This window comes from Dermacentor andersoni, chromosome 9 (genome assembly GCF_023375885.2).
Source record: "Dermacentor andersoni chromosome 9, qqDerAnde1_hic_scaffold, whole genome shotgun sequence".
Taxonomy (NCBI): domain Eukaryota; kingdom Metazoa; phylum Arthropoda; class Arachnida; order Ixodida; family Ixodidae; genus Dermacentor; species Dermacentor andersoni.
Window position 1 is genome coordinate 115,513,406 of NC_092822.1, and position 13,383 is coordinate 115,526,788.

At 43.9% G+C, this 13,383-nt stretch overlaps 1 protein-coding gene across 1 annotated transcript in view; it reads right to left on the reverse strand.

The window, feature by feature from the left end:
• LOC126529620 (uncharacterized) overlaps window positions 1-13,383 on the reverse strand; it is a 190,136-nt gene that overhangs the window by 21,563 nt on the left and 155,190 nt on the right. Inside the window, exons 28-31 of the mRNA XM_050177139.2 lie at window positions 10,099-10,206; window positions 5,971-6,068; window positions 2,367-2,415; window positions 468-574 (exon numbers count right to left, since the gene is read on the reverse strand). Coding sequence (XP_050033096.1) covers window positions 468-574; window positions 2,367-2,415; window positions 5,971-6,068; window positions 10,099-10,206 — 362 coding nt within the window. The remainder of the gene's footprint in view (window positions 1-467; window positions 575-2,366; window positions 2,416-5,970; window positions 6,069-10,098; window positions 10,207-13,383) is intronic.

A 13,383-nucleotide genomic window follows, 5' to 3' on the forward strand; every position in this document is an offset into this window, starting at 1 on the left:
GGGTTTGCGTCATAAACCCAGCCCTGGGGGTAACAGTCAGAGGTACTCAAGACCATGGCGTGTGGATGTGATAAAGCACTGCACACGCAATGTGAAAGATGAGAGCTCAGCTCCCAATGGTGGCAAGTTTATCTTTTCAACCATTTTCATTTACCTTTTTCTTATTTTATCTGCATTAAAACTTTTTAAAAATAACAGTTTCCGCTATGCTTTCATGGGCTTCATAAGCCTGTTGGCTTCACATGGTTGTAACTAGCAAACGACATCTAGCCCCTCAGATCCCTTTCTAACTTGTTGCATTGCGAGGGTCTTGAGTTTTGCAGCCTTGAGGCCATGAAAAATGACAAAAGAAACGTAGACAAAGTGCTGTGAAATAAAGTCATAATCTGGTCCACCGAGACTACGGGAACGATGCCAAATGTGGCAGTCGTACATCGACGCACTGATTTAGCAAGCCTGGCTCTCACCTGAACAGGACCAGGCCAAGTGAGTAGCCAATGTCTGGAAGATGGGACTGGAACAGTTTCTCCAGAGGTTTCACAGGAAGCTCTTCCTCTTGCCAAAAGCTCACCATCTGAAACCACAAGAGAAGGAGTGAAGCGCTGTTGCTGATTTCAATCTGAACACCAATCTATGTTGGCTCCTCAGACTGAACCCTCCAAGTCTGCCCCCCACTCCTAAGAAAGTTTGCACCCTTTGGGGCTTATCTTGCCACACAACAATAATTGTCATCTACCTTGCCCACATGTCCTTTCTTTAACACTGCATGCACGGTACTTCCAGGTCACAAACGGCACACATATTATCAGCGTGACACAGTAGTCCCGACAGGAAAGTAGCGAACGCAGAGTTTTAAAGAAAGAAAATGCAAGCAAGGCAGATGACAATTACTGTTGTGCGGCACGATAAACCCCAAAGGGTGCAAACTTTTTTAAAGAGTGCACCACAGGCCTGGATATTATGGGCCTGACTACAGTTTGAGTACATGACATCCTATGCCACCAAAAGAAATTGCAGCCCTAAACAGGAAGTCCAGTGAAGTGCCAAGCGATGGCTGGGCAAGAGCGCAAGTGTTAGACAAGAGAAACAAAAAAGAAAGAATGTGAGAGGCTGTTGAGAAGCAGGAGGCACCAAAATGTCTTTTTCATTTTCTGGGTATACTGCCGCTGCACACAGCTGGCAACATATTGGAAAGCTAGCCAGAATGCAAATCCGGTGTGATTTATGAGCCTGAGCCAATGTTGAGAGAGCATCAGTTGTGCCATTGTGAACAGTTACAAGAAGAACCCTAGTTGCTGGGGTGGAGGATAGCATCTTAAGACTAACAGACAAATGTAAAACCTGGACACCAGAGAAGAGAAGAGACAAATATAGCACTGTATAGCATGTTTAAGTGTTGCCCTGAGCACACATATGTTGTGGGATACATGTGCACTTTGTTAACAATTATTTACCTTTAGAATTTACATCCAGTATGCAAGCAGCAACAAACTTGGAAGAGCAGGGACTAAGCAACACATTCTTTTTAGGTGACAGTGACATTTTCAGGCAAGATTGCTGTTCTAAATTCACCTGCATCAGAAACCAATCTGAATACATTTGTTCAGAAAAAGTACCCTCTGATATATGACATCTTGTCCTGCCACAAGGTGGGCAGGTACAAAGACAATTTCTTCTTTGCATGCACTTTTTGGAAATCTTAAACAGCCCCATTTATTAATATGCTTAAATATTCTTTGCAAATAGAATTATTTTTTGTAAAACTTGATGCAATATTCATAAAATCATAGAACTGGCCCAACTTATAGTAAACTTTACAAAAATTCAGAATAGTTGGCAGGTACACACAATGGTTATTTGTCAAAGAGAATCTTTTGCTCAAAGGAGACTCATTTCATCAGCATATTCACATTAGAGAGTGTTATAATATTCTCTCCTCTTGAAAGAAATATGTCATGCCATGCTGTTATGTGCTTGTGATAGCATTTCATAGCAAGACCTCTAAATATATAATCATACAAGAGATAAAAGATGGCAGGCGAAATTATATCTAACTCTCACAGAACTAAATTCTGCAGTTTTATGTGCCAAAACCATGAATTGATTATGAGGCACTTTGTAGTGGGGGACTCCGGATTAATTTTGACCACCAGGGGATCTTTAATGTGCCCCCAGTGCATGGGGCACGAGTGGTTTTGCATTTCGTCCCTATCGAAATGCAGCCACCGTGGCCAGGGATTGATCCTGCAACCTCGTGTTTAGCAGTGCAACAGCATACCGGCTAAGCCACCGTGGCGGGTTCTAATTCTCAAAGCTTGCTACTTTGTGACATGGCAGAAGTTCAAGCGTCAAAACAGTTTACTTACGTTTTCAAAAAATCCAAAGTTGGCTTCACTGTTCTCCTTGTCAATGAGCCTGCAAAAGTAAATTTATTAGCATAAATTCAATGAATGAACCAGAGAGAGAGAGAGTAAGTGGGTGAATAAGTTAGCAGTGGGTGTGAGTGGATGAGCAAGCAAGTAATTGAGGAAATGGGTCAGCGATTGATAATTTGTTAACACTATTAGCACTCTTACGATACTTCACACATTTTAGGGAATTTGTCTGTCTGTCTGTCTGTCTGTCTGTCCATCCGTCTGTCTGTCCGTCCACAGCACAGCAGCCTAGTGCTCTACCCATGGTCTGCCTATAGACTACCTAGTGACTCAAGTTGGTGGGAAAATGGTTTAGAGAGAGACAGACAGACAGACAGACAGACAGACAGACAGAAAGACGGACGGACGGACGGACGGACGGTCAGACAGACAGACAGACAGACGGACGGACGGACGGATGGACGGACGGACGGACGGACGGACGGACGGACGGACGGACGGACGGACCGGACCGTCCATCCGTTCATCTGTCTGGATATGCCTGTCTCTAAACCATTTTCCCACCAACTTGAGCCACTAGGTAGTCTATAGGCAGACCATGGGTAGAGCAATAGGCTGCTGTGCTGCAGAAACCATGTTCGAAACTAAACATAGGACCAACTTGGTTCACGTGAGGTCAACCACACTTTCACGTCTACTAAGCGACCACGGCTGATAGCACTGCCCACAGTGAGACGATGCTATCATGAAAAGTGCCAGCAGTGGGAAGCGAATGCTTTGTCTGCCTATCATTCGCTTTAACAGTCTCTGAAACATGTAATTACGCAACCTCCAGCAGTAAATGCACAGGAAGACAGCATGCATGATGCCACGCCATCTCGACACAGACACTCCTTGCACACACGGCAGATTACCTCTAAAGCAGGGCGCACAGGCTGCGTATGCGCTCAGCCATGTGAACCCACTAGAAAAGGACATGCATGGCAACCTACCACCCTTTGTGTGCACTGCGAGCTCACTTCCCTTCTCCTTTCCCCTTGCTTGTGCGGGAAGACAGCGCTCACCAAACCATCATCCTCCTCAGATCACCCTCACATGCTTTGACTCGCACCTTAAGCAGGCAATGCATGGTGTGCCATGGGATCACATAGCTTTTGGACTTTATACAGAACAAAACATTGCCCTGCTTCGACAGTCACTCTTGGTCACGTGGCGCATGATTTGATAGGTGCATTTGTGAGCAGCAGCTTGTAATTCAACCATTTGATTATCCCATCCACAGAAGTTTCCAATTATTGTCTCGCTGTCCCTTACCAGCATCAATGAAATTTCATTATACTGAAATTGTGCATAAACACACTTCGTTATAATGAAGTTCTAGAAACATGGTGTTATATGGAGAAGAAGTAGTAAAAAGTGAACTACTTCGTTATAGCAAGGTTTAACTTATTCGGACAATCTAGTCTGAAAAATATATTCACACGTGTGCCATGCACAGAGCTGGCAGCGCCGCCGCCAGGTGGTGCAGCGTCTCCGGAGGGATGCACGGCAGAGGAGCCCGGCTGCAGTACATGCCTCATACGTGATGCATCTCTGTAATTGCCATACAGTGTAGCTACATTGCTTCAATGTGAATCACATTAACATCGACATTTATCATGAGACGAGTTCTGCTGGAATTTTTATCAACTAATTGACTGGTTTATAGTTATATGTCTCAAAGCAACACTGAGGCTAGGAGTGGTGCCCTAGTACAAGGCTTCTGAATAAATCTTTACCGCCCAGGGTTCTTTACTGTGCCCTTAAATATAAGCCCATGAATGTCTCTGCATTCTGCCCTTATCGAACTGCAGCCACCGTGGCTAGGCATCAAACCTGCAACCTTGTGCTGAGCTGCAGAATGCCACAGCCACATGCAGGTACCAGGTTCACAGTGCATACAGGTAGGTACTCTTACAATGTGGTTCCAGTATGCCAGGAAGAACACAATCAATGCATTCATCTTGCTGCTCACAATCTCCACATGGCAGACGTGTTCTACAAGTCATGACATGTTTTGAGCACAGCCAGTGTCAAGCTGAGTTGTTACAGAACATGTCCCAAGGCAGTCCCAACAAGCTAAGCACATCATAGTGCCATCTAGCTATACTTCTTTCTACTACATAGGGTAGACTTTCAGCAAAATACTTGGAGGGAATTCTGGCCCTGCTATTGCTCAGCTGCCATGGTAACAATGGTTAGCATATGGATTTGTCTGATCTTCATGCTTGTGGCTTTAGATGCTCTTGTGGCTTTATTTACTACATTTTATCTTTCTAAGCTTCTAAGTAGACACATCTTTCTAAACACTGCGGTGACGCTCGACTCTCACGCCTCCCCTGGAGCTGTTTTCCCTGCAAGGCTTTCGCATCTACTGTAATCTGGCTTCTCCGTGTAGCTAATCACCGGCAGCAGTTGGTGTAGTTGCAGAATAGTAGGAGAGATGGCATTCAGTGCTGTGCTGCTAACACCACCTAACAGCGGGATTACTAGAGCACAAAATGGAGTAGCCTATGTCTGTTTGGTTTGGGATTGGCAGAGTGCGTGGACTTGTCACACCTGTTGGTACGCTGTGCAGGACAATCTCGTGAGGCTTCGGAGTGGGACACCGGGGTGGATGAACTTGGATCTTCAGACGTGCCACCATTTGCGTGACTGTACACGCAAACAATTAGGCATTGGTGTCCAGCATGGGGCAAACATATTCGCTCGATATCCTGTCGCGGTGAGCCAGATTTTTTCCATTCGTCCGCGTTCATCAGCATGTTCTATTCTTAGTAATTCAGCTGGCTAGATCAGTGTATAAAAGGTGCAATAAATGCCCTTGCAATTGTTTGCCCTGCTATGCTGTTATTCCTTTGTCCCAAGAGCACGCGTGAGATCCCACAACACACAAAGGCAATGAGTCTCTGTGCGCAAGCATAATCAATCCATTAAGTGCAATGCAAAGGTTTTTTTATTTCATACAGTTAACTACAAGCTACCTATTTAAATGGGACAGGAGCTCCTGCCATGCCCCTTTTGAAGTACTATAGACAACGATCCAGTACAGCATTTATTTTATGTCCTCCCTAACAAAAGTCCTAGTCTCGGTAAAAGTGCCACTTTCAATATCTCGGAGCAATAACCTATCAATCAGCTTGACTAAATAATGGCCTTTAGGGTCCCCTTAAACACCATGGCGCAAACTTCCAATTAACATCTGTAGACCAAGTCTCACAAGAATGAGCAACACTGAACACCCCCACACTTGGGACAAATGTATTAGCTGCTCGTAGCTTGAGTCAGTGCCACCAACTCATGCGATGTCTAGTCCACCGACTAAATCGGTGATTTGGTCCGTCATGCAGACCATGCTAGACATATAACAAATTATGTTTGTGGAACTAGCGAACGAACATATTACTAACATAACGATGCGAACACCAGTGAAGAAGCGGACAGTTCAAATGCTGGAATTACAATCAATTTAACGGAACTAAACAGCTCTATGCTATCTTTGAGAAAAACTAGTAGCATCTGACAACTGAAGGCTTTTGCAAGGACACCCTCTCACCCCAAGTAGTAGGTGACGGCCTCCACTGCATTTGTCGTCAGGAACTCACGGGTCACCTTAGGGTCAAACATGAGAGCCTGGAACTGGTACTGCAAGGCCTGCAAACAGCAAAATCACATCATCACAGACCGTTAGCTAGCACCTGGGGCATGTATAGTTCATGGAATGAGGAACACTCAATAAAGTTTCAGAAATATTTTCGAAGAAGCGATCATTTTGGCTCACAAGTCCTGGCTGAACAGTTCCCCTCATTACTAAAGCCAGCCATTTGAAAACAATCTACTTTTTTGGCAGCCCCTGCTTTGAGAAATAGGCTAGCTCAACACAATAGAACAGATATAAATGGCATTCTATTAAAACTAGTTTAGTGTTACATGCCAGTATTTGTATTTTAAGATCACAAACATGTACGTGCAGAGTAGAACCTCATTCATACATTTTTTTGAAGAAAATGTGAGAAAAAACATACTGACCGAGAAAACATATGATCCCAAGTCACTGAAAATTTTGGCAGACTCAACTGTAGTTGACATCTATGTAATGCGAAGTACTACCCAAATCATTGCAGATGAGATGCCAAGTTGAGTCAAGCTGGTGGAGACAGAGTGGTAGAAAATGAGCCTTGTTGTAGTATTCCTACTGCGTAATGTTTAAAGGCAGTAACAAGAAACCAGAAAGAATCAGGCTGGAGGGTGACACCAAAACACAATGTCGCTAGAGCAAAGCACGATCCTTACTTCATGCCGCCTGCAGCAGGTAATAGCGGTGGTGTGCAATGCACTTCCAAGTTCAAACGGCACTATGCCAGATGCACGTGCGCAATGAAACATATAGGTGAAGATGCTTATCGCCATAGGGTTGAGAGCGATAGTTTTCATTGGCAACATGCGGCAACTTGCTGGTCCGGAAAGCAAAACAAAATTGAGCTGGTGGGCAACGCCAGAATACAATGTCACCAGAGCAAAACATGATGAAACATGATGCTCACTTTGTGCCAGCTACAGCAAGTAACAGCAGCTCGTTTGGGTTATCACCTATTAAAAGTGTGCGGTACACTTCCAAGCTCGAACAACACAATGCCACATGTGCAGACGCTGTGAAACAGGTAGGTGAAGATGGTTATCACAATAGGGCTGGCAACGAAAGCTTTGAATGGTGACGTGCAACGAACTGCAAGGCTTGCTGGTACCTGAAGAGGAATGTGTGCATGCGAGCCTTTTCACACAAGACGGGCAAGCAAATCGTGTGGGGAAGTTGCCGTGGTATGCGCTACTGCTTTCGATCGTGTGTGCCTTGTGCCTTTCTTGTTTACATATGGGATTTAGAGGCTAGAAAGCGTATCATACCATCGCAATTTGGCAATGCACTGAACGTTTGTGCCGGAAGATTGTGTTTTCCGGGAACATATCAACCGGTTAAAAAAAAAAGCGTAACTGTATTGGGTCTTTCTTTCTGTTCTTGATCACGAACATTGGCATCAGGAAATCATACGAAAGGGGATCATATTAACGAGCTTCTACTGTATAAACCCCCACCCCCCTCCCACAGAAATCTGCACACTTCAGCAATTCCTCTGCCTCCAAACTCATCTGCAGCGTGCAGATGTGGGTTTGCACGACGCTTATCCTACAAGAAAGGGCACAATGCTCCTCCACTACGCAACGCACAAAGGCACTACGGCAGGGTTCGTCGACTCTCTAACATGACGCAGAGAATGCTCAGAAATCAGAATGGGTTTGTCGATACACCACAGTATGACAGTCACAGCGCTTACAGGCAAAAACTCACTGCAAGACCAATCCAGTACGCACATCCGCAGCGCGAGAACGAAAAGTCGCGGGAAAGGAGGTCCCATGTAACTGACTCATTGCAGGCCTGTGAACATCAGCCAGAGCGATGAAGTATGGAGAGGGCACCCATGGCCACCACTATGGAGGCCAATCAGGGTGACATGTACTCACACGGTGACTTGATGGAGGGAGGGAGAACTACGGTATGTGTGGGAAATTAGCTCCACTGCGCCATCCGTGTCTGCCATGTTGTCACATGGGCAGCAGTTCCCGGAGATCGAGCAAAGCACCATGCGCAAGCTGGGGGATGAGGCGCGGGAAGGCTCCTCGATCCCCACAAGCAACAGCCGTAGGCTATTGCACAGGACACTGCCAACTTCTCGGTAAAAACTGTGGCACCTCCGGTGACGCCTCCTCAAGGCAATTCAATGTGCTTGTTGAAAAATTCATCTGCCAAATTTAGCAGAAGTTTGTGAAACTTTCTGCATCAGCATGCTGCCTCCTGATTGGCACTGAAGAGTATAAAAAGGACCTCAATAGAAGCCCTATTGTCTTTCCCGGCCACAGTTGGCTTCTCCACATTACTCCTCGTGTCTGTGTCGGTGTCTGGATGCTTAGGTCTAACCCTCTGGTCGGCTAGATGCACGTCCCGACACCACACAGAGTACACAATGTCATCCTCGTCCACTACGGTATTGCCAGTTGTGATCTCCGAGATATGTGAGCAGACACAATCACTCTCAGAGCCTGTGCGGTCTGCAATACCTTGGACAAATTACCAAACACTAAAGCTGCACAACAGCACTGTGGTTAGTGCATCCAGCTCCCAACTGCACATTGTTGCATGAACATGAGTTTAAATTAGAGATGTAAAATTTCTTGAAATTTTGAAGGGAGTGAAAAAAACAGGTATCTTTCAAGTTTTTTTCAGAAAAATATTAGAAATTGAAAAAAAAGGACACTTGCACACAGAGCTATGAAAAACCCGACACGTTGATTTCTCTAACACTGAAGAGGATATAAATTGCTACATTATTGCATCACAAAAGTTCCAGCAGAGCTTCTGGGTTCAAAATCTAGGCCCAATTTCATGTCAAGGCATTAATTTCACATCAAAACATCAAGACCGTCATTTGTATCAATCTGTGTCTGATTCATTTCCGCATGATGCACCAACACTTCACTGTGCTGCGGACGAAGCCTTACGAACATTGAGGTTCGAGTGCACACATACAAGTATTTGACTGCGATCCCCTGGGAGCCTGTTGCATAGCTTGGTGTGCACATTTTCAAACTCAGACCAGTTTCTTTCACATGCTGCAGAACAAGGGGGAATCTGCAGTATTCGACAGATGAGGGGGCTCAAGGGTTGGTTGAAGCAAAGTTCTTGCCACCGCATGGATGGATCCAGGTGCTTCGCAGACTCCCAAACTCCTTCTTTTGACCAAGCTTTTAGATATGTCGAAAGGAGTCGCATCGCAACAGAAGAATTCTGCGGGGAAGCTCTGTATTCTTTTCTCTTTCTTTTTCAATTTTATCCTGGTTGAAAAAAAAGAAACTAAAGAAACCTGTTCTTTTCGCAAAATTTTCAGTGTTCTTTTTTCAGCCGCTCACATCTCTAGTTCAAATCCTAGTGGCTGTGCCGGGCAATGTTTTCAATGCAGTTAGCATTCTCAAGGAACTTCACGTACTTTGCAAAATGAGGTACAGGATATGGCCGTACCTTACTTCTTTCACACCGCCTTTGAAATTTTGCCAGTGCTGGACAAATTTGAAATCCCATCACATGGGTTTCTCAAGCACCCTATCCTGGTTCCACTAGCCTGGAAATTTAGTGCTGCACAACGAACGCACACGGGCAGTGGGGAACAGTTCTCAGTATCCACACAGAGCAGCACACCACACATCTCAGAGGCCATGCACAGACTTTGCGGTGGCACTGCTAGATGGCGCAGCCTGTCCAGAGGGAGGCACAAGAGAGTAGTTCAGCTGCAATACACGCCTCCTACATGGTGCATTTTGGTGGTGGCAATACAGTGTGCCACCTTATTGCTTTATTGCTAACTGCATTAACGTTGACAGTAATCTCGAGGTGGGTTCTACTGGAATTTTTTCTTCCCCCTATGGTGAGGGTGAAGCACAAGATGTGACCCGATGACAGCACAATAACAATAATGACTTCATAATGGCTTCCTTATGACAATTGTCGTCAGTGTAACGAAAGGGATAGGTGAATAGACACTGCAAAGCCAGTTTTGAGATTTTAGCTGCTGTTGCAGTGAAAAGGAGCATCACATCACAATGCCCTGAAGTGGACTCCACGCAGATTATCTCTCACCTGGGCAAACTGTCCCTCGAGCAGCGAGACCTTCGCAGCGGCCTGGAAGTCCGAGAAGCGTTGACAGTAGTTGACAACAGAGGTTGGATCGTAGCTGCCTCGGAATGCCTTAACAGAGCCCAGAGTGAAGACCCCCGAGAATGGTAAACAAAATTTGCGAGACAGCAAGGCAATGTGGAGGCTTACCAGCATATTAAAGAGGCACTGCCACAGTCAAATGAGTCGGTTTGCCCTGATAGCAAAGGAGTAGTACCTTATGCTTATTTGATGCTGTGGGAATGCATGCACATCCCATTAGTATCTCAGGAGTAGCTGCATGTGGTTAACATGAGATGACTGCATGCGCATTGCCAGGAAAGTTGTGTGGAGAATAGAGCTTCCTACTAAAATTGCTATAGGGAACTCTGGCACTGTCATCTTTCAGTCGCCATGGGAATGATGGTTAGTACATGAATGTGTCCAATCATAGTGTTTGTGGCTCTGTTTACTACCATATATCTGCCATTATTGGCTTATACTTCAAAGACTATCCTAGATTTTTCAACACAGAAAGCAGTAACACTGCGCACATACATAAACAATGCAAATTGCTGCATTTATAACAGAATATTTTGTTGAAAATGATCGCTTCACACTGTCACAACGTCATTTGAATCCAGAAGGACGGAGCTTACGCAAATCCCTGCACTAACCATCATTCCCACACACTGTGCTCGCACCTGCTGTAGACACTATAGCACCAGGATTCGTTCCGATAATTTTTGGAGGAAACTATGGTTTGAAGAGAGCACTCCACACAACCACATTAAAGCAACCTAGTCAGAGCTGCTGTAAAAGTGCCAACAAGTGACTGCTGTTCCACTAACCTCGTGTGACCCAGAGAGGGGACGAATTGCAATCACAGATTGAAGCTCCAATAATGTGAGATTGTGATTATTGTTTTATGACAGACACACGTGTCTTGAGCAAGACTCGCACGAAGTCAAGCAAGTGCAGTACAGCTCTCACCCGCTGCCACACTGCAACATGTGACATTGTGGCACAGTGACACAGCTAGGAGCGAAAGAAGTTCAAATACTGGTACTAGCTATTAGTCATCTATAATGTGTAGTTGGTAAAATTTGACCAGATCTCCCCAAACCTTTCTTTGTTTCCTTGATGTATAGTCGTGTCCTCTGATAAACTTGTTGCAACAATAGACTTGCAACAATAAAATTGTTGAAAGTGAGCACTCATGTTGTCTCTATTTTTCTTCTTTTGTGGGTCGTGTCTGCACGGCTGTATGACAAAAATTAGCAAGGCATGGTTCAGGCTAAACTGCAGGAGTGCACCATGAATTTCAGGCTTTTCATAGCAGAACCACCGTGCTGGAGTGATGCACAAAAAATGACAGAGGCCAAGACTGACCAAGAAAATTCCAGAAGGCAAGCCTGCACGTCAAGGCCTGGTTGTTCAGGTCTGCCATAATGTGCGCAGTGAGCATAGTGAGAAAATTTGCTCGCATGACACAAAAACATGACACACGTGGAGACACACCTTTCAATAAGTGCATGCTTTTGTTTTAACTATATTTGGCACATGGCATTTTATTCATTCGAAGAGGTCTGTGCCCATTCCAGTACATTCAGATCATACTGACCAGTTCCACTTATTGTAAGTGGGTCATTAGGCTTCTAGTTTTCATTGGGTTACTTGAAAATTCCACTAACAAGTTTCAATATTGTTCCATCCATTTGCCATGGTTGTTTGGGACTGCTGCCGCTCATGCTGTCTCGTTGTGAAAACATAGTGATATGACGCTTATTCTTAGCTTCATGGGTCTAGCTTGAACAGTCTAACTCCACACAAACCTTGCCTAGTACTACACAGCTCACTAGCATGATGGGGAACACCATACTTGCATTCAAGGCTCATAATTCATAATTATTCCTCTTTCTAGGGCTGAAATAAAAACATTGCCAAAAGGCAGATTCTTCAACATGCAAGCTTGGTTGCAGGTGGCAGAGAGTGACATTTGAACTTGCACAACTGCGGGAATCATTAGTTGAACACAGATTAAGTGTTCCTTTTTGTTTTCTTTTTATTCATGTGTACTTTTACTTTACCTACCAACAGGAATGTTGACCTAAATTATAATTGTTGCTGAGCACAATTTAGCATTGTAGTAAGTAAATGATGACTGCTAGCCATTTTATGGTATTTTTGTCGTAATTTCAGCCATCCCCCAAAGCCTGTATGGATTTTTTTTAGAGATTTTACCTACACAATGTTGGCTTCTAAATCCAGCTAGTTATCAGCCCAGATTTAAGTGGTCGCTCTGATTAAACTATTTTAAATTCAAGGCAACTTGGAAAGTAACTTTGCTTGATCAGCTGTTAAAATTGCTGAATGGTTCATCAAACAACATTACTTTCTTAATGCCAGAGTTTTAATTTACCCCAATATGGCTTCGTCTGCTTGCTAGACTTCAATGTCTGTTTTCAATGTGTGTAACCTGAATGTATTCATGCAACAACCTTGCAATAAAAAATTTATTTCGAGAAGATATAACAATCCACACATTATTCTGTAGCTGTAAGGATGAAATTAAAATATATGCACAGCTGGCCACAAATGTTTACAGGTCACAGGTTCCTACAAAATGCGATTTCCTGCTCTGTTAAGAGGAAGCCTTTAGCTCGGGTGCTCCTATTTAAATACATGTAAAAGGAGAATTCGTTTTTCTCGGCAACCACTGCACCAAATTTGACAAGGTTTGTTGCATTTAAAAGAAAACATAAAATCTAGTGACTGTAGGTATTGAATTTTTTATTTAAGTCCTCAATTTTTTATTAAAATTGTCAAAAATCTAACATTTTCGGAAAACGAAACTAACAAGTTTACAACTCTGTAACTCAACAACGAAAAATGATAATACAATCCTGTGAATTGCATCTTAATAGTACATCTAAAGCAGACAAAATTTATATGTTACACATGAACACAAGAAAATTTTGTAATATGGAAATACAGCTTTTGCACAACCCTTGTAACCAACGTAACGAGTTCACATAAGATGTAAAATGACATATCCCATTTGTCCACTTTGGATGATCTAATGGATGCTGTTTACAGAACCGCGATATCTGTTCTTGATGCAGAGCTATGAATTTGTAAACTTCGTGCTTCTATTTTTTTCAAGAGGTCGAATATTTGAAAATCTTTTTTACAAAATTCAAGCCCTAAATCAAAATTCCGCTTCCAACAGTCACTAGAATTTCACATTCTCTCTCAAATTCAACAAAT